The sequence below is a fragment of the Pimephales promelas genome, chromosome 8, assembly GCF_988280905.1.
Source record: "Pimephales promelas chromosome 8, fPimPro1.hap1.1, whole genome shotgun sequence".
NCBI classification, from domain to species: Eukaryota; Metazoa; Chordata; class Actinopteri; order Cypriniformes; family Leuciscidae; genus Pimephales; species Pimephales promelas.
In genome coordinates, this window is record NC_142776.1 from 37,871,392 (window position 1) to 37,891,120 (window position 19,729).

The window sequence follows — 19,729 nt, forward strand, 5'->3', positions numbered from 1 at the left end:
TACCTGCATCCTTATCTGACTCATTACCTAACTCCTTACCTAACTCCTGACTCCTTACATGACTCATTACCTGAGTCCTTCCTTACCTAACTCCTGACTCCTTACATAACTCCTTACCTGACTCCTTACCTAACTCCTGACTCCTTACATGACTCATTACCTGACTCCTGACTCCTTACCTGACTCCTTACCTAATTGCTGACTCCTGACTCATTACCGGAACTCCTTGCCTGCCTCCTTACCCGACTCCTTACCTGAACTCCTTACCTAACTCCTGACCTGACTCCTGACCTGACTCCCCTGACTCCTTACCTGACTCCTTACCTAACTCCTGACTCCTAACTCATTACCTGACTCCTGACCTGACTTCTTACCTGACTCCTTACCTGACTCCTGACCTGACTTCTTACCTGACTCCTTACCTGACTCCTGACTCATTACCTGACTCCTTACCTAACTCCTTATCTGACTCCTTGCCTGACTGCTTACCTAACTCCTTACCTAACTCCTGACTCCTGACTCCTTACCTAACTCCTGACTCATTACCTGACTCCTTACCTGAAATCCTTACCTGACTCATTACCTAACTCCTTATCTGACTCCTTGCCTGACTTCTTACCTGACTCCTAACCTGACTCCTTACCTAACTCCTGACTCATTACCTGACTCCTTACCTAACTCATTACCTGAACTCCTTGCCTGTCTCCTTACATGACTCCTTACCTGACTCCTTATCTAACTCCTGTCTCCTTACCTGAACTCCTTGCCTGCCTCCTTATCCGATTCCTTGCCTGACTCCATACCTGACTCCTTATCTAACTCCTGACTCCTGACTCCTTACCTAACTCCTGACCTGACTCCTTACCTGAACTCCTTACCTAACTCCTGACTCCTTACCTAACTCCTGACTCCTTACCTGAACTCCTTGCCTGCCTCTTTACCCGATTCCTTGCCTAACTCCTTACCTAACTCCTGACTCCTTACCTGCCTCCTTACATCACTCATTACCTGACTCCTTACCTGACTCCTTACCTAACTCCTGACTCCTGACTCCTTACCTGACTCCTTACCTAACTCCTGACTCCTTACCTGAACTCCTTGCTTGCCTCCTTACCCGATTCCTTGCCTGACTCCTTATCTGACTCCTTTCCTGACTCCTTACCTGATTCTTTACCTAACTCCTGACTCCTGACTCCTTACCTGAACTCCTTACCTGACTCCTTACCTGACTCTTTACCTAACTCCTTACCTGACTCCTTACCTGACTCCTTACCTAACTCCTGACTCCTGACTCCTTACCTGACTCCTTACCTAACTCCTGACTCCTTACCTGAACTCCTTGCTTGCCTCCTTACCCGATTCCTTGCCTGACTCCTTATCTGACTCCTTTCCTGACTCCTTACCTGATTCTTTACCTAACTCCTGACTCCTGACTCCTTACCTGAACTCCTTACCTGACTCCTTACCTGACTCTTTACCTAACTCCTTACCTGACTCCTTACCTAACTCCTGACTCCTTACCTGAACTCCTTACCCGACTCCTTACCTGACTCCTTACCTAACTCCTGACTCCTTACCTGACTCCCCTGACTCCTTACCTAACTCCTGACTCCTGACTCCTTACCTGAACTCCTTACCCGACTCCTTACCTGACTCCTTACCTAACTCCTGACTCCTGACTCTTTACCTGAACTCCTTACCCGACTCCTTACCTGACTCCTTACCTAACTCCTTACATGACTCATTACTTGATTCCTTACCTGCATAATACCAACATGATACCTAACAGAGCTATTTGTCTTCAGTCATCTGCTTCCTTCGTCCATCCTCAATCATCTGCCTCCATCTCCATTTCAGAACCTGCAACAGATAAGACCATTACTCATCCAGATGTGCATCCTATACACTATATTCATCAGTTGTTCACCTGCTTCCATCGTTGCGATCACATACCTGTTGATCACTTTACCTGTGTGAATCCTTCTGTTTCATGACACTGATGAGATGTAATCCGATGGTCGTTGGTGTAATAGCCTGCTGTTAGAGTGTGTGTTTGTGTGTTGCCAGGCTCCGCGGATGGGCACACTCATGGGCGTTTACCTCCCCTGCCTACAGAACATCCTGGGTGTGATTCTGTTCCTCAGGATGACCTGGATGGTGGGCATCGGCGGGGTCATTGAGTCCTTCATCATCGTCCTCATGTGCTGCTCCACGGTAAGTCACACACCATGCAATATGTGCGATTATTTTAATACTGACTGTTTACTTGTCTTTAATAATGGTTGAAATTTCTATAAGCTAGGCTAGCTATTTTTGCTGTGGTATTTTGGTTTGGTAAGTTCCTTGTGTAACTTTAAGCTGCTGATTTTAATTCACTTACAATAAAATGTTTTGTAAAAAGACGGACTAAATATGTTCGATATCTAAGGGTGTTTTCAACCTGGGTTTGATTGGCTGGTCTGAGCCGGAGTTCTCCCCTGCGCCCACTCGACGGTGTCCACTATATAGTATATTGTACATGTACATCTACCGCAAATGTTCCAAAGAACAAGGCAGTCCATTTCTGCAAAAATACAAATGAGATGTACTTGCAGTACGGAAAGTGGGTAAGAACAAGCACAAACACAGTTTAATCAAATCATACGTCATCAATTGAGGCTCAATTCCGACAAAAACATTCACATCATCCAAATGAACTGAAGCCTAATATATATATATATATATATATATATATACACTGTAAAAAAAAAAAAAACGTTAAATTTACGGGAAATCTCGGGGCAGCTGTTACCAGAGTTTTCCTGCATGTTAAAAGTATGGTAGCAACATTTTAGGTTTTACAGACTTTGACCGATTTTAATTTTACAGCAATAAACCGTAATTCATTATTTGATATAATGTTAATTTACTGACATTTTGAAGTATTAATATCTGTTTTGTTCAATGCAATACACCGACAGCCATCAATCACAGCATTAAATGATCAATCAAAGCTCATCATTATCAGCTTTTCCACAAGAGAGTTCATACTACTATATAGTCTCATTCACACAAACATTGAACACCATCATGGTAACATATTGAAATTTAAAAAATGAAATAAGAATTAATTTAACAATGTTAAATGTAACATAAAACCCTAATGAACATAACTGATAAGAAAAAAAACCTAAGAAAATTATGAATAAACAGTAAAAATACATTAAATTGTGAACTGTCACGCAGGGAATTGTGGGAAAGTCAATTTACATTTTTTCACTGTAAACAATGACTTCTTCTTTTTCACTTCCAAAAACTGTAAATTTAACAGTATTTTACAGTAAAATTACATTAAATGTACCATTATATTTATCAGTTATTTACCGTATATAGTACGGAAACTTTCTGTTAATCAATTAACAGTTTTTCACTGTAGCATTTTTACAGTCTTTTACTGTTAAAATCACGATCCTTTTTTACAGTGTATATATATATATATATATATATATATTTTTTTTTAGACCACACATGGAGTAGCGATTGAGTGCAACCTGAATGCAACATTTAGTGGTGGCATATTTTGCTAATAAAATGAGAAGAATAGCGTGAGCTTTTATTAGGTTTAACGCATGCTCATTTTATAGCGTTTCACTGTGTTCTGAAACCTGAACGCCTTTTTCAGATTAATATAGACATATCCTAAGATATCATCCTGCCACATGCACACATCTGATGTTAATTTTCAATGATTCTGAATTTGCATGTCCCACATTTTCAAAGACTCGCTGATTAACATGCATCTCTTTCATCTTCACCTGCTCATATGTGCTTGGCTTCAGTGTACATGCTCATGATTTTTATGTTCACGTGTGCAAGATTATCCAGCGCCCGTGGAAGTGCTATTTTTATCTCTCTTTCTCTCTCTTGCACATAGACATGCTCTGGAATTACATACTACAAATCTTCTCTCGAAGTGTGAAACGCATTAAAATCACCAATATATGCTCACCTTAAAATTATTATTTGATCAGACTGAAGAATTTTTTAAAAATGTTCCCAGTAATGCGTTTATGGTTGAATGCATCATGTTGCACATGCTATTAAGAAAATGCTAAGCAGCACTTGTTTTTATCCCTGTAAAGAAAGCAGCATGCCAGTTTGGATCCATCAGGAAAACATCTCCCGCCGTTTGTAGAAAAGCTTATTTTTTGTCACGATGCATCCATTTAAAAAGCATACAGGTGCTTTCAGACAAAAACACTGAAGCTAAAAGCAGCTCGCCTAGATGTCGTCCAGCAGGTGCTGGGTGTTAAGGTCCGCATCGGAGGACACACTGTGTGTGCTGACATGAACAGTGTATCTTGATGATGTCTAATAAGCTGACTGAAAAGGCCATCTTTCTGTCCAGTTGCTCTAGAAGCCTTGTTTTGAAGGATTTGACTGACTCAAGTATGTTTGGATCACAGACACAGAATAATAAAGCACAGATAAAACAATAATATGATAATAAATAATAAAAAATTGTTTGCATTGCTTTATTACACATTTGCTTCCATGTCCAGATGCTTTCATGGCTCTCATGAGATTATCATAATATAAAAATTAAATACTAGCATGAGGTATACATATGCATTACAAATTAAATAATCACTATTTAAATAATGCAGTCGCTATTATTTACACAATTCTCTTACATTAAAGTGACTAAAATTTGTGGTGGCTTAATTTTCATGAAAATGTCAGTTCAAAACATCTTAATGGTCTTAAAATTAGGCTTTGTTTTTGTTATGCGAGACATAATTTATATAGTAATTAATTACTTTCTATTATTCATATATCAAATTTTTTATTTTATTTTTATATTTTCAGTTTTTAGTTGTTTATTTTTTAGTAATTTTGTTTGCCATTCTTTTTTTAAATAAATTTCTAAATGCGAAGTTTTGATTTTATTATAAGTTCAGTTTATAATGATTTTAATTCTTCAACTTATTTCAGTTCAGAATTTTTATTTAGTTTACATTTTTCATCTAATTTTTATTTAGAGCTGTCAAGCGATTACAAAATAAAAGTTTGTGTTTACATAATATATGTGAGTGCACTGTGTATAATTATTATATATATATATATATATATATATATACACACACACACACATGCCTGTATATTTAAGAAAAAAATATTATTTAAATATTAAATATTTATATAAATTATATATAAATCAGTAAAATATTTCTTAAATATATATAAGCATGTGTGTGTATTTATATAAAAGAATTATACACAGTGCACCCACATAAACACAAACTTTTATTTTGGATGCGATTAATCATTTGACAGCCCTAATTTTATTTAATCTTTTTTTCAATTAACAACATGTTTTTACTAGTTTTGATTTTGGGGTGCATTGGGACATGATTTAGTGAGATTCACCCTATGTGATATATCTTGCCGAAAGGCAACAGGCAGATAATGGACAGTAACATTCATTTAGTACATTCAAATCTAAGGTTTTCTTATTTAAAATCCAAGCAAATGATGTGAAAAGCCACAGCCATCAGAGACACCCAAAGATAACGAAGGTCTTACAGAATCCTTCCAAACGAGGTTAAAGCGGCCTCTGAGACGTTCTGCAAACATTTCCCTGTGAGACTGTGTGTCTTGATGACTGGTCTTTAAGTGGTGCATCTCAATGACTTCTCTTATGATTTATCTGCCCGTCCGCTCCATCGGCGTGGTGTGAGCGTCACCTCGACATCCGTCTGTGGTTTTTGAATGAGTGTATACATGCATCATATTTAGAAGTAGCGAGACGCTATCAATGTCATCTGAAATTACCAGCTCATTGCCAGACGCCCATCGCTTGCATTCGGTCTCTCATGGCAACAGATGGAGAGGAGGAGAGAACGCTGATTCTTTCATACATCACTCGCCTCTCTAAGACAGACTGAAGACATTAGAAATGCAGTAATGAATCATTAAAGGACACAAACAACAGCATCGATCCACTTTCAAATAGTCGGCAGGCGCAGAGACATTGACAGGCGGATGATAGACAGACAGCGCTTCGGTTATTTATGGCTTGAGACAGCCGGGATTCTGTTGAATAAGCAGATTATTCATAGGAATATATTAATACATGAATATTATTTGCACTTGTGTGTGTGTGTTGTGTATTCGGTGATAGATGTACAGTAATTAAAGCAACACTTAAATCAGAGACAACAAGAACTAGCTGGACTCTAAGGTAGCGTGACATATCTATCTTTAAATAAGGCAGTCGCTATTATTTACACAATTTTCTTACATTAAAGTGATTTAAATTTGTGGTGGCTTAATTTTCATGAAAATGTCAGTTCAAAACATCTTAATGGTCTTAAATTTAGGCTTTTTTTTGTTATGCAAGACTTAATTTATATAGTAATTAATTACTTTCTATTATTCATATATCAATTTTTTTTGTTTTATTTTTATATTTTCAGTTTTTAGTTGTTTATTTTTTAGTATTTTTCTTTTTTTAAATATATTTCTAAATACATAGTTTTGATTTTATTATTAGTTCAGTTTATAGTGATTTTAATTCTTCAACTTATTTCAGTTCAGAATTTTTATTTAGTTTACAATTTTCATCTAATTTTAATTGCGATTACAAAATAAAAGTTTGTGTTTACATAATATATGTGGGTGCACTGTGTATAATTATTATATATATATACACACATGCCTGTATATTTAAGAAAAAATATTATTTATATAAAATATTTATATTTATATATAAAATAAATTATATACAGTATATAAATCTATATACAGTATATACATGAAAATATTTCTTAAATATATACAAGCATGTGTGTGTATTTATATATATAAAAAAATAATTATACACAGTGCACCCACATATATTATGTAAACACACACTTTTATTTTGGATAGCTGGATTCTAAGGTAGCGTGACATATATGAAGTCAATCCCAGAATGCACTGCTCAAGTTCCAATATGGCAGGCAAAGCAATAGAAATGTTGATTATAAATATACCACTATGAGCTTGCGTGTTTTTAAGATTTTGAGACCAGTTCTCCTGCGCTTGGCTGTTTTCAATTGAGTTTCTGATGTGTCGTTTGATTATGTAAATTTATCCTCTCCAGGGGCCCAAATATGGCCGGCACTCTGTTGCTGAGTAACAGTGAGGAGACGCATACCTCGAATTAATACTGACAAATCAGTCATTTGAGCTTATGTACACTATAGCGTTGTGGCTCAGTAAGATTTCTTTCTCTTTGTTTGTGGAGGGGGATAAGTACTTTATATTTAGTTGTTAAAAGTGACAGTAAATATTTTATAATGTTACAAAATCTAATTAATAATAATAATAAATAATAATTAGTTACATTTATATAGCGCTTAAAGCGCTTCACATAGAAGGGGGGGATCTCCTCAACCACCATGTTGTTGATGTAATTATCATGTTAGAATGATTTCTGAAGGATCATGTGACACTGAAGTCTGGAGTAATCATCATTATTCTATTTTTATTCACTGTTAAATCTTGGGGTTGGTTGTCATAATGTCTGTTTCAGTGTTATTGGCTCACTCCGCTGAAGGCAGATGGCGTGATTGGCTGGGAAAACTGGTTCAAACAGCTGGTGCCCTGCATCGTCCAATCAGAAGCTGCAGCCAGCATGTGATTAGCATATGGAGTTCTGTGATGATATGAAGTGTTTCTGAATGGCCATTGGACTTGTGTTGGTGTGTGTGGAAATGGAGTCTCATTTAAGAAAGAAACCTGCTGATTAACGCCTATTGAACTCATTCATGGTCATTTCAAGGATCAACTTTGTCTAAAATTCATTTAAAGAAATACAAAAATGTATATATATATAAGCAGGTTCATCTGAAAATGTAGCAATTCCACCTAGACTTTGAAGTAATCTCTCTCTCTCTCTCTCTCTCTCTCTCTCTCTCTCTCTCTCTCTCTCTCTCTCTCTCTCTCTCTCTCTCTCTCTCTCTCTCTCTCTCTCTCTCTCTATCGATTCAAACACTCATTTGTGTGTTTGTGTCTGTATGTTCTGTGTGACTTTCTAAAGAAGCGTCAGGGTCCTGCTGTTTTCCTCTCGGTCTGACAGCATCAGCTCGTACCCTTTTCTTCAGGAATAGACACATTTGCATCTGTGGAGACAGTTCGGTGCTGATTTAAAGACGGCTTTAATCTCCAGGACGTTTTACAATCCCTCTACAATCCCAATCTATCTAGTCTGTCTGTCTGTCTATCTATCAATCTATCTATAGTCTGTCAGTCTGTCTATCTATCTATCGTCAGTCAGTCTGTCTGTCTGTCTGTCTGTCTGTCTGTCTGTCTGTCTGTCTATCTATCTATCAATCTATCTATAGTCTGTCAGTCTGTCTATCTATCTATCGTCAGTCAGTCTGTCTGTCTGTCTGTCTGTCTGTCTGTCTGTCTGTCTGTCTATCTATCTGTCAATCTATCTATAGTCTGTCAGTCTGTCTGTCTGTCTATCTATCTGTCTGTCTGTCTATCTATCGTCAGTCAGTCTGTCTGTCTGTCTGTCTGTCTGTCTATCTATCTGTCAATCTATCTATAGTCTGTCAGTCTGTCTGTCTGTCTATCTATCTGTCTGTCTGTCTATCTATCTATCTATCTATATATAGTCTGTCTGTCTATCTATCTATCTATCTATCTATCTATCTATCTATCTATCTATCTATCTATCTATCTATCTATCTATCTATCTATCTATCTAGTCTGTCTATCTGTCTGTCTATCTATCTATCTATCTATCTATCTATCTATCTATCTATCTATCTATCTATCTATCTATCCATCTATCTATCTAGTCTGTCTATCTGTCTGTCTATCTATCTATCTATCTATATATAGTCTGTCTGTCTATCTATCTATCTAGTCTGGCTGTCTATCTATCTATCTATCTATATATAGTCTGTCTGTCTATCTATCTATCTATCTAGTCTGTCTATCTGTCTGTCTGTCTATCTATCTATCTATCTATCTATCTATCTATATATAGTCTGTCTGTCTATCTATCTATCTAGTCTGTCTATCCTTTTATTTATCTGTCATTCTATCTTTCATTTTGTCTTATTCATAATAATAAAATACAGTTCAGAGATGTTGATTCACCATTCATTGAAGGATTCATCAAACTGAGTCAAACTATTTACTTGTGAGTCTTTTAGAATGATTCAGTTCATAGGAATCATTTGCTCATGAATCAGAATGTTTGTTTACAGGCGAGGACACTACCTCGACTCAAGCTTTTCTTGTCATTTTTCGCTGTCACACCGAATCGTGTCCGAATTTCAGAAATGATGATGCATTGCATATTTTTTGTTGTATGAGAATCATATCCTCGTTAGTGTTGTTGTGACGAGGCAGCGTCCTTATTGTTCTTTTTTAATCTGTTTTGATGTCAACTAATCAACAGTGCTTTTCCGTCCTTCTGTGTGTTTTATTCCAGACGATGCTCACCGCAATCTCCATGAGTGCCATCGCCACGAACGGCGTAGTGCCAGGTAAGCAAAGCCTGCTCGAGCTTAACATGTGCATGTGGGTCGCCTTGGAAACAGGAAGCGGTCACCGTAGCAACAACAACTCCGAGCACTGACCAGACAGCAAAATCCTCAAAGCTATATTTATGTATTCATAATTCGATGAGCGTGGCCCGTCCTAATGACCCCCTTGATCTCATCTCCTGATTGGAGGAGAGCAGAGGTGAGGTGAAATTGCCAGGTTTGGTTCCCCATCAGCGATAGGCTGCTATTATCTCTATAGTGCTAAAAGCCTCTTGATAAGCATGCTTAATATTTCCCAAGAAACAGGAAGTTGTAATTGTTGGTTGTATTGAGCTATTTTTCAGAGCTGTCAACACCAGAATGCTTTGTTAATATCCGATAATATGGTTTCCTACGAGGGTTTTTTGTGTGTGTGATCATGCATCTGTTTTCAACAGCTGGCGGCTCCTACTACATGATCTCTCGTTCTCTGGGCCCTGAGTTTGGTGGAGCTGTGGGAATCTGCTTCTACTTGGGCACCACCTACGCTGGAGCCATGTACATCCTGGGCTGCATCGAGATCCTGCTGGTGAGATCAACAACCTGTGTGTTTTATGAGTGTGTGTGTGAAAAGTTCTACTAAAACAGGTTTTCATGCTTTAAAGGGGACATATCATGCAAAATCCACTTTTTTAGCCCTTAAATGCATTTTGTGGTATATTCGGAGTGTTTATAAATACAGAAAAGATGAAATTATTCTTTTCAGGTGCTTCGTTTATATCTTTATATTCTGTTTTGGTCGTATTTTTCAACCTGTTCAGATTTGTCTGTTCACGTTTTTTGAACAATTACGTCACCGTATTTGCAGCGGAACTGACAAATAAGGACATCGACTACCGGTCCAACACTTCGAGCAATCCGCCATTATTATTTCTCGCTCCGATTTTGTAGTCCAGGCTCGTTACGAGAGGGCAAGTCAAAATGTTCGGTTTTTGGATGTACGTTAGTGACCTGAAGCACTTCAAGGATTCCCACTTCAACAACCTCCGCCAGTAACGTTATACAGAAGGGTTTGCCGATTGACTTCGTCTGAATGAGAGGTAACGTTAAATTCCTTCTATCTTTGGAGACGACGAACAGAGCATTTCCATAAGCTGTAAATATCGTTAATAAAAATAAAGTACCTTACTTTCTTAAAACACATGGTGGTCGTGGTTTAGCAGTAGTTTTGTCTTTCTTTGTTTTTGTCTTGAAGTAACGTTACACGTCTGCAGTATTATTGTTCTCGAGTTTCATCAATGCTCATTTAGCTGCGTTGTTTTCTGATGCTTTTCTAAACGTATCATATTGTCAATACAGATTGTTTGTGGTAAGATTAGACCGTAGTCATTTACAGGGCCGTCGCCAGAACAAACCAATTGGGGGGGCATTTAATTTTCATAGGGGGGCACACTTTTTTTAATGATCTGAGACAGACCAAAACAACAACCCATTTTAGGCTTCAACTAAAATAGACCACAATAGTCTTGTTTTATTCATTTTATTTAAATAAAATACTTCACTGTATGATCTCAACGTCTCTGTTTATTTTCTCTTAACATTTCCACATATAGCTTGCTAGCCTAGTAGCCTATATTTTTTGTTAATCTGCATAGTTCGTCACATACACAACACAGTGCCATCTAGTGGCTTTCTTGTAAAAGGCGCAATCAACGTAATATCATTAGTCCAAAGTCCAAACTAAGTAAAACTACGCCAAAACCAAATTGATTTATGACTCTACACGTCATAAAAATGAGTCACAAAAGCACCTGGTTTCCACCAACAATACAGCAATAATAAAAGCAATGCATAACATACTGCAATACAAATTTAGTAATGTAGCAGACAAATTCTCTATTCTTACCTTTCTGTCTGTTCCTACCATCTAATTAGCTCCAGAGTCGTTTCCACGCACGTTGTTGTTGGTCAAAAGTCGTCTTTGTCAACGACGAAACTTTAAACCACTTAGCATAAGCTTTGCTGTAGGCGTACAAAACCATAGACTATGTAAAAAACCACCAGAATTTGATTCTCGCATCGCATGCACTGCGCAGCTGCGCAAAGGAATTACGTATAAACAATACTGTATGCTTAACTAAATAAATTGCATTGTTTAAATTATTTATTTATCCTTAAACACAAACTGCATATTGTAATTTGAAGAAGTAAAAATACTAACACAAAAATAACAAATTGAAAGGTCTGCTGCTGGAGACTTGCCATTGGCTGTTGAATGTGAATAATTAATGAGGTAGGTCTTTGCAAGGTTTGGGTGCTGTTTTGGGATGTTTTAACAGTCATTTATGAAAATAATTATATTTCAAGTTACGTTCTGTGTAATAATGCGTTGAATAATGAATTTCTAAATCGCTCACAGACGCGCATCAGAAAAGGGGCCTGTGGAGCTATAATAATGAGGAATTCAGACCCAAGCATTGCAGTTATGCTTTATATAGACCACAAATGTATGATTTATATGTAAAAATGATTGATTTAAAAGCATGATATGTACCCTTTAATGTTCATTATTTTCCGCTGTTGCGTCTCCTCTCTTCCAGTCTGTCAGTAACGCTCTTGTCTCTATGAAGCTCCTCCTTCTGAAAAGCACACTGTGCTCTGATTGGTCGGCTGGAGCAGTGTGTCGTGATTGGTCCAGCACTTTAAGCATGTTTGGGAAATGTCCCGCCCCTTACCATAACCGCCAGTTTCAACACACTACTAACTAACTTAACCATGCCCCGCCCCTTTTGGCAGGAATTAGGCTATTTAAAGGGATAGTTCACCCAAAAATGAACGAGAAAAATTATGTTATCATCATATACTCGCCCTCATGTCGAACGTTCCAAACCCATCAATGAAGATTTTTTTGATGAAATCTAAAAGATTTCTGTCCCGCAACTACCACTTTGACACTTCAAAAAGAGATCATAAAACTAATCCATATGAATTGAGCGGTTTAGTCCAAATTTTCTGAAGAGACTCGATCGCTTTATATGATGAACAGATTGAATTTAGACTTTTATTCACATTGACCCACGAACATAAACAGAAGCTCAACCGAATCGGCTTGACGCGCGAGAACAAACCTCATTGGTTCTTGCTGAAGCTCAAACGTGATGCGTTACACGAGAATGAACCTCATTGGTTCTCGTGAGCAAGCTTCTGTTTACCACAACTGAATGTTTGTATGTGAATAAAAGCCTGAATTCAATCTGTTCATCATATAAAGCGATCGAGTCTCTTCAGAAAATGTGGACTTAACCTCTCAATTCAATTGGATTAGTTTTAGGATGAACTTTTTGAAGCGTCAAAGACAGTGAAAGTTGCGTAGCTGTTTTGCAAACAGCAACATTACACACTAAAGAAAGTTGAACGTGAAAAAGCATTTAAAAGACTTTTAATATAAAGCATAAGTTGTATGGACTACTTTTATGGCGATTTTATGTGCAGCCTGGACATTCTGCTAAACCTCTCCATAGGAGAAATAAAGTCATATGGATTTGGAATGACATGAGGCACAAATTTATCATAAGTGCCTTTTATACTTTAAAAATCAACCAGTGAGATACACACACAGAATTGTGGGATATCATAAGACCAGATGACCATGATTGTATCTCTCTATCTCTTATCCTGCTTCTCCTCTTCGAGCGAGTAATTAAGTAATTATGCAGAGTCTGCGTTTAATTGCTCCGCTGATGATGTCCTCGCTGGTCTCGTGTTAAACACACGTGTCCTCGCGGCTCGTGGATGTTCTCTCGCATTACTCGTCTCGCTTCTGGGTTAATTCTTCCTTCCAGAGGAACAGGCTTAGCTCCCATTGTCCGTGGAAAATCTTCTCCATGCTTGAGATCGGCGGGTCCACGGCGTGCTGATCCGAGAGAGTGTTTTATCCAGACTACGGCTCAGAAGGACACTTAGATGCCGAATAACACTGTATTCTGTAACCCGACAGATATTATTAAAATGAACAGGTCACCATAGAGACTAGCTGATCTGATGTGTGTGTGTGTGTGTATTTCATCAATTTAACAAAGCTTATTTGCTGTGCCGTCACTTCCTACATGCAGATAACGCAGTCTGTAAAGAGAATCCACAAGGGACACAATAAAAATAAAAAGATTAAATAAAAATGTTTCATGTAATATGAATCACAGATCATTCTGAAACATAAAAATGTGTGTAATGTACTGTATATTATAAGAGTAATTATTGGGAATCTGTCCAGATCATGTCCGGGTCATATATCCTCACAAAAAAAGATTGATTATATTTTACTTATATATTTATGCTTAATATATATATATATATATTCATTTTTAAAGGAGTAGTTCACTTTTAAAAAAACTTTCGTTGATAATTTACTCACCCCATGTCATCCAAGATGTCCACGTCTTTCTTTCTTCAGTCGAAAAGAAATTAAGGTTTTTGATGAAAACATTCCAGGATTTTCTCCATATAATGGACTTCAATGGGGTCCAAACGGTACAAGGTCCAAATGAGAGTTTCAGTGCAGCTTCAAAGTGCTTTAAACGACACCAGACGATGAATAAGGGTCTTATCAAGCAAAACGATCACTCACTTAAAAAAATAAATAACAAAGTTTAAGTTTTATAAGCACAAATGCTCGCCTTGCTCTGTTCTGTGATGTGCGTTTGTGACTCTCCTGTTTGAACTCGTTCATCAAAATTAACGAGCCTTTTTTTGGGTCATTTGGTTCATTCAACGAACGTAATGAATGAGTTGACTCGGGAAAAGATTTGTTCATTTTGATGAACGAGTTCGAACAGGAGAGTCACGAACGCGCATCACAGAACAGAGCAAGACGAGCATTTGTGCTTATAAAACTTAAACTTTGTTATTATTTTTTTAAATGAGCGACCGTTTCGCTTGATAAGACCCTTATTTATCGTCTGGTGTCGTTTAAAGCACTTTGAAGCTGCACTGAAACTCTCATTTGGACCTTGTACCGTTTGGACCCCATTGAAGTCCATTATATGGAGAAAAATCCTGGAATGTTTTCATCAAAACCTTAATTTATTTCCGACTGAAGAAAGAAAGACATGGACATCTTAGATGACATGGGGGCGAGTAAATTATCATCAAAAGTTTTTTTTTTAAAGTGAACTACTTATCAAAACTTTATCTGTTTTGTTGTATATTTTGTTTGTATATGTGTGTTTCTAAAACTCTAAATAGAATTAATATCATTAATATATTGTTTTAACAAACAAACTCAATTTTTCCAGTTGTGTCCCTGCATTTATTTAATGGAAATCTTATAAAATGATGTCTGGGTGACCTCGAAGAACCTGTAAAAAATGTTTTTCCATAAAGCCTTTTTTTTTGTTTTTTTGCATTATAATATTATGTCGTGACAATCATCCCCCTCAAATTGTTTCTGTAAGCAAAATGCAATTAAATATAAATCTTTATTTTTTGGGGGAGAATAATTGCTAATAACCCCGGGCATGATTTTGAGAGATTTGGCAAGATTCACAATAATTACTCATTTTTATCCTTCTTATAAGGGTAAAAGTATGAAATAGTTTAATGGACAATGTAATATATTGTGCTTAGAGGCATGAAACATAGCATATGCACCCAAAAGTTTACGGCTTTAAATATAATTTAGGTCAGGCCTCTAATAAGGACTAATGGCGGGTCATTTGCAGTATTAATTCCATGCTTGACTAGTTCAATTAACGCTCGTAGAACTGAACTCACGCTAGTCTGTGTCATTGTGAATCACTCTCATCTCTCTTTCTTTTGCTCGTTTGCTATTCTTTGAATATTTGCCTTGTTTAACCTTTTTAATGGGGGATGTTTTAGTCATCATTTGTACTGACCTTTAACCTTCCCCAATCTTGTTTCTGTGTTATATTTGACTGTTCAGTTTCGGTTGTAAACATTAGCATTATAAAATAAGCTATTAATGCACTGTAAAAAAATATTTTCAAGATTTATCATCAGAACATTTTTTCTTTTGTCAAATCAACTTAAATCATTTATTTAGTTCAGATAACTTATTATTTTGAGTTTCTGACGATGACGATTAAATCATTCTCCTTCATTGTATTAACTCACTTTTTCCAGTTCAATCAACTTAAAATTTTAAGGCAACCAGGTTACTTAATTTTTTTAATTAAACCAACAATATTTTTTTTTACTGTGTGCAGGGGCGGAGCTACATGGTGGCCAGGGGGGGCCACGGCCACCATTGGTCAAGGCTCGGCCCCCCTGCCGCCCCCCCCTCCCAACCTCACGGGAAAATAAATTTAATAATAATTAAAAATAAAAATAAAAACTCCAGTAACGGTCTAAAAAGGAAGCTGAAATGTATGCATTTTTTAATCAAGTCATTGATTTGTCACTTGTTGGGTCTCGCCCCCATCAACAGTGCGAGACATAACGTGCCTGCATTCTGACAGCGCTTGGGCTGTTTACACCTGGCCACTTCATGCGTTTTCTCAGATCGGATAGCTATCTGGTTTATCAAAACGATTCCATTTACGCCTGGTCACATAAATGTGTTTTTGCAAAATGGATATAAATCCGATATTCAATTTCCGCGTTATATACAGATTTAATGAAGTGCACGTCACCGAAAGCATGAGCTGGATTTTATTGATCATCGGCTAATTTCAAAATCAGCAAAGACGGTGATAAGAGAGAGCGGCAACAGAACTGGTAAGATCATTTCGTTTCTTTACTTTTAATGAAGATGGTAGTGTTAATCGTCTGCGACTTATACTTGCACTTTGATTTGCGATAGATTGCGGCGCGTTGGCTTGCGTTCAGCCGCTCATCTGAGGTGATGATGCGCGTCGCAGTAGCGTCGTCTGTCTAAAATAGCATGACGTAGCCTGTAACACACGCGTTTCTTTTTTTTAGCATTTTTGGGAGTATTAACATTTACATATGTGGTTTCAAGAACAAGATGCATTTACACTTGTCTCGTCTGGAATGCAGCCCAGACCACCTTCTGAAGTGGTTTGAGTGATCGGATTCAAATCCGTCTCGAATGCGTTTCGGGGGGCATTTACACCTGGTCTTTTCACGATCGGATAGCTATCCGATCACAGAAAACGCATATAGTGGCCAGGTGTAAACGGCCCCATAATGTAGCATAGGGTTCTTTAATCAACTCCGAAGGACATTTTATGCTAAAAAAGGTTCAAAACTGACAAGAAAGAACCCTTTTGGCTCAAAGGTTTTTAAAGGCTATTATTCATTCATATATTACATTATTCTGCAACATTTGTAGCCTAGTTGTTATTAAATTATTGTTTATTAAATTGTTGTAGTAACTTAATATCACATTTTAATCAGGCAGATTTTTAGAGGATAAAAAGTGAAATGGCACTCTTCGTCTGATATTGATTAAATTTGTTAACCACCATATATTGAATTTTGTGATCATTCACATGCATTGCATTTTAAGGGTTCCAAATACGTAACGCTTCAGAACCTTTTAAGGTTCTATATTGAACCTTTTCTTCTAAGAGTGTAATTGTTACAGCATACACAAAGCGAACAGAACATTTCAGGGTAACACTTTAGAATACGCGGTTCCTTCGTTAATGAATAACTACACAAGAACCAATGAGTAACACAATATTAACAATCTAGTAACTTAGTAACTTACTTGTTAGTATTATTAACTAACAAGAAACTCTGATTAACAAACTAGTAAGTAATAGCGCACAGATGAAAGTGGTAGTTCACTATTAAGTAATCAATAACTTCTATTTTTTAATACTTTTTTTCAGTAGAGAACTACTGAAAAAGTTTAACAATCTAGTAACTACTATTAGCTAAAATAAACTCTTATTAACGAATTAGTAAGTAATAGCTCACAGATGAAAGTGTTACTAGATACTTCTGTGGGAATTACTAATTATTTGGATTCATATTATAAAGTGAAGATCATTGGAACTAACTAGTAATGACTCAAGTGTTACTAAAGACATTTTCTAAAAATATACTAAAGTTCTCCAAAAATCTCAAACGGTTGCACAAATCATGACTAGATCATGTAGTAACACTTGAGTCATTACTAGTTAGTTCCAATGATCTATAATACAGATCCAAATAATTAGTAAGTAGCTCACAGATAAAAGTGTTACTAGATACTACTGTGGGAATTACTAATTATTTGGATCCGTATTATAAAGTGAAGATCATTGGAACTAACTAGTAATGACTCAAGTGTTACTACATGATCTAGTCATGATTTGTGCAAACGTTGTAACTTGTTGTATTATCACAAATAAATTGGATGTTGCACTTAAAATGAAATGGTTTACCTAAATAAATTATCGCCTAATATGACAATTCATATTGTGTCTTTCTGTCATTTGCACTAAAAACATCCCTGTCTCATGTTAAGGTCCCTAACCCCTCACATAATGATGACACATTGCACTTGCACATTTATCAATTAGACATTATTAGTGTCATAAGGGAGTTCAATCCATTGTTTATGGCCTGACGAGCCGCGCGTGAGTTTTAGTAATAGTAGTTTTTGACAATCAAGTGCCACCCCAAATAAAAGACTGGCACAAGCTGGCCCCCCCAGAAATAATGTCCTGGCTACGCCCCTGACTGTGTGTCAAACATTGTCCACTGATATGAAGATGCTCTGAACCAGTTTTGTTAGGAAAACTAGAGGGAAAACGATACATTAAATTATTTATAATGGCATAAGGCGCATGGCATGCTTCAGATGTTATTAGCTGAAAAATACATGATACATTTCATTTTTTGGTGCTTTAGGCTAGTAAAACACCCATTTATCACTTAGAAAATGACCCTTTTCTCGGAGTAATTTATTCTGAGAGAGGCAGTTTAATGAAATAATGAGGACAGCAGGTCATCCATAAACGTAAGATAAAGAAATGTAAGTCCATAAAGTGAGGAAATGTTCACTCTTCTTCTTTTTGATGAGCATTTATGCATTTCTCTTTGCTCCTCCTACCTCAGGTGTACATCGTTCCACAAGCGGCCATTTTTAAGATGGAGGGTCTGGAGGGAGCCGAGGCCGAGGCCGCCATGCTGAACAACATGCGTGTTTACGGCACACTCGTGCTGAGCTTCATGGCCCTCGTGGTGTTTGTGGGAGTGAAGTACGTGAACAAGCTGGCGCTCGTCTTCCTCGCCTGTGTCATCTGTTCCATCCTCGCCGTCTACGCTGGAGTGATCAAGACCGCCTTCGAGCCTCCCATCTTCCCGTATGCGCCTCATGAATATTACGATCGTATCAGGGCCAAACTTATGCCCATGACAAAAAACTTTTGCTGATAATTTACTCACCACCATGTCATCCAAGATGTCCATGTCTTTCTTTTCTTTCTTTCTTTTCTTTCTTTCTCTTTCTTTCTTTCTTTCTTTCTTTCTTTCTTTCTTTCTTTCTTTCTTTCTTTCTTTCTTTCTTTCTTTCTTTCTTTCTTTCTTTCTTTCTTTCTTTCTTTCTTTCTTCTGATTTTTCTCCATATAATGGACTTCAATGGGGACCAAAAGACAGTTTCAGTGCAGCTTGAAAATGAACAAATCTTTTTTCGAGTCATTTCGTTCATTTTGTTCGTTGAATGAACGAAATGACTTGGAAAAAGATTCGTTCATTTTGATGAACAGGAGAGTCACGAACGCGCATCACAGAACAGAGCAAGGCGAGCATTTGTGCATAAAACTTAAACTTTTTTATTTATTTTTGAAATGACCGCTCGTTTCGCTAGATAAGACCCTTATTCATCGTCTGGAATCGTTTAAAGCCCTTTGAAGCTGCACTGAAACTCTCATTTGGACCTTGAACCGTTTGGACCCCATTGAAGTCCATTATAAGGAGAAAAATCCTGGAATGTTTTCATCAAAAACCTTAATTTCTTTTCGACTGAAGAAAGAAAGACATGGACATCTTGGATGACATGGGGACGAGTAAATTATCTGCAAAAGTTTTATTAAAAGTGAACAAATCCTTTAATTTTGGATAGATTTTTATTAAATGTGATTGTCATTTTTTTAGTTAAAAAAATTTTAAATTATACAAAGTTATTTAGGTTTCATTTATTAATTTCCAGTTAAAAGTTTTAGTGTTTCAACTGCCCAAGCAACATTTTTAAATTTTTTGTTTAAGTTTTTCAACTAATAATTATATTTTACTTTGTTAAATGAAATGT

At 36.8% G+C, this 19,729-nt stretch overlaps 1 protein-coding gene across 4 annotated transcripts in view; it reads left to right on the forward strand.

The window, feature by feature from the left end:
- The window catches only part of slc12a5a (solute carrier family 12 member 5a), a 173,265-nt gene that overhangs the window by 128,313 nt on the left and 25,223 nt on the right, over positions 1 to 19,729 (forward strand). For all 4 annotated transcript variants that reach the window (XM_039693352.2, XM_089134504.1, XM_039693353.2 and 1 more), the window contains exons 4-7: positions 2,068 to 2,214; positions 9,476 to 9,530; positions 9,968 to 10,098; positions 18,537 to 18,784. In XM_039693352.2, coding sequence (XP_039549286.2) covers positions 2,068 to 2,214; positions 9,476 to 9,530; positions 9,968 to 10,098; positions 18,537 to 18,784 — 581 coding nt within the window. The remainder of the gene's footprint in view (positions 1 to 2,067; positions 2,215 to 9,475; positions 9,531 to 9,967; positions 10,099 to 18,536; positions 18,785 to 19,729) is intronic.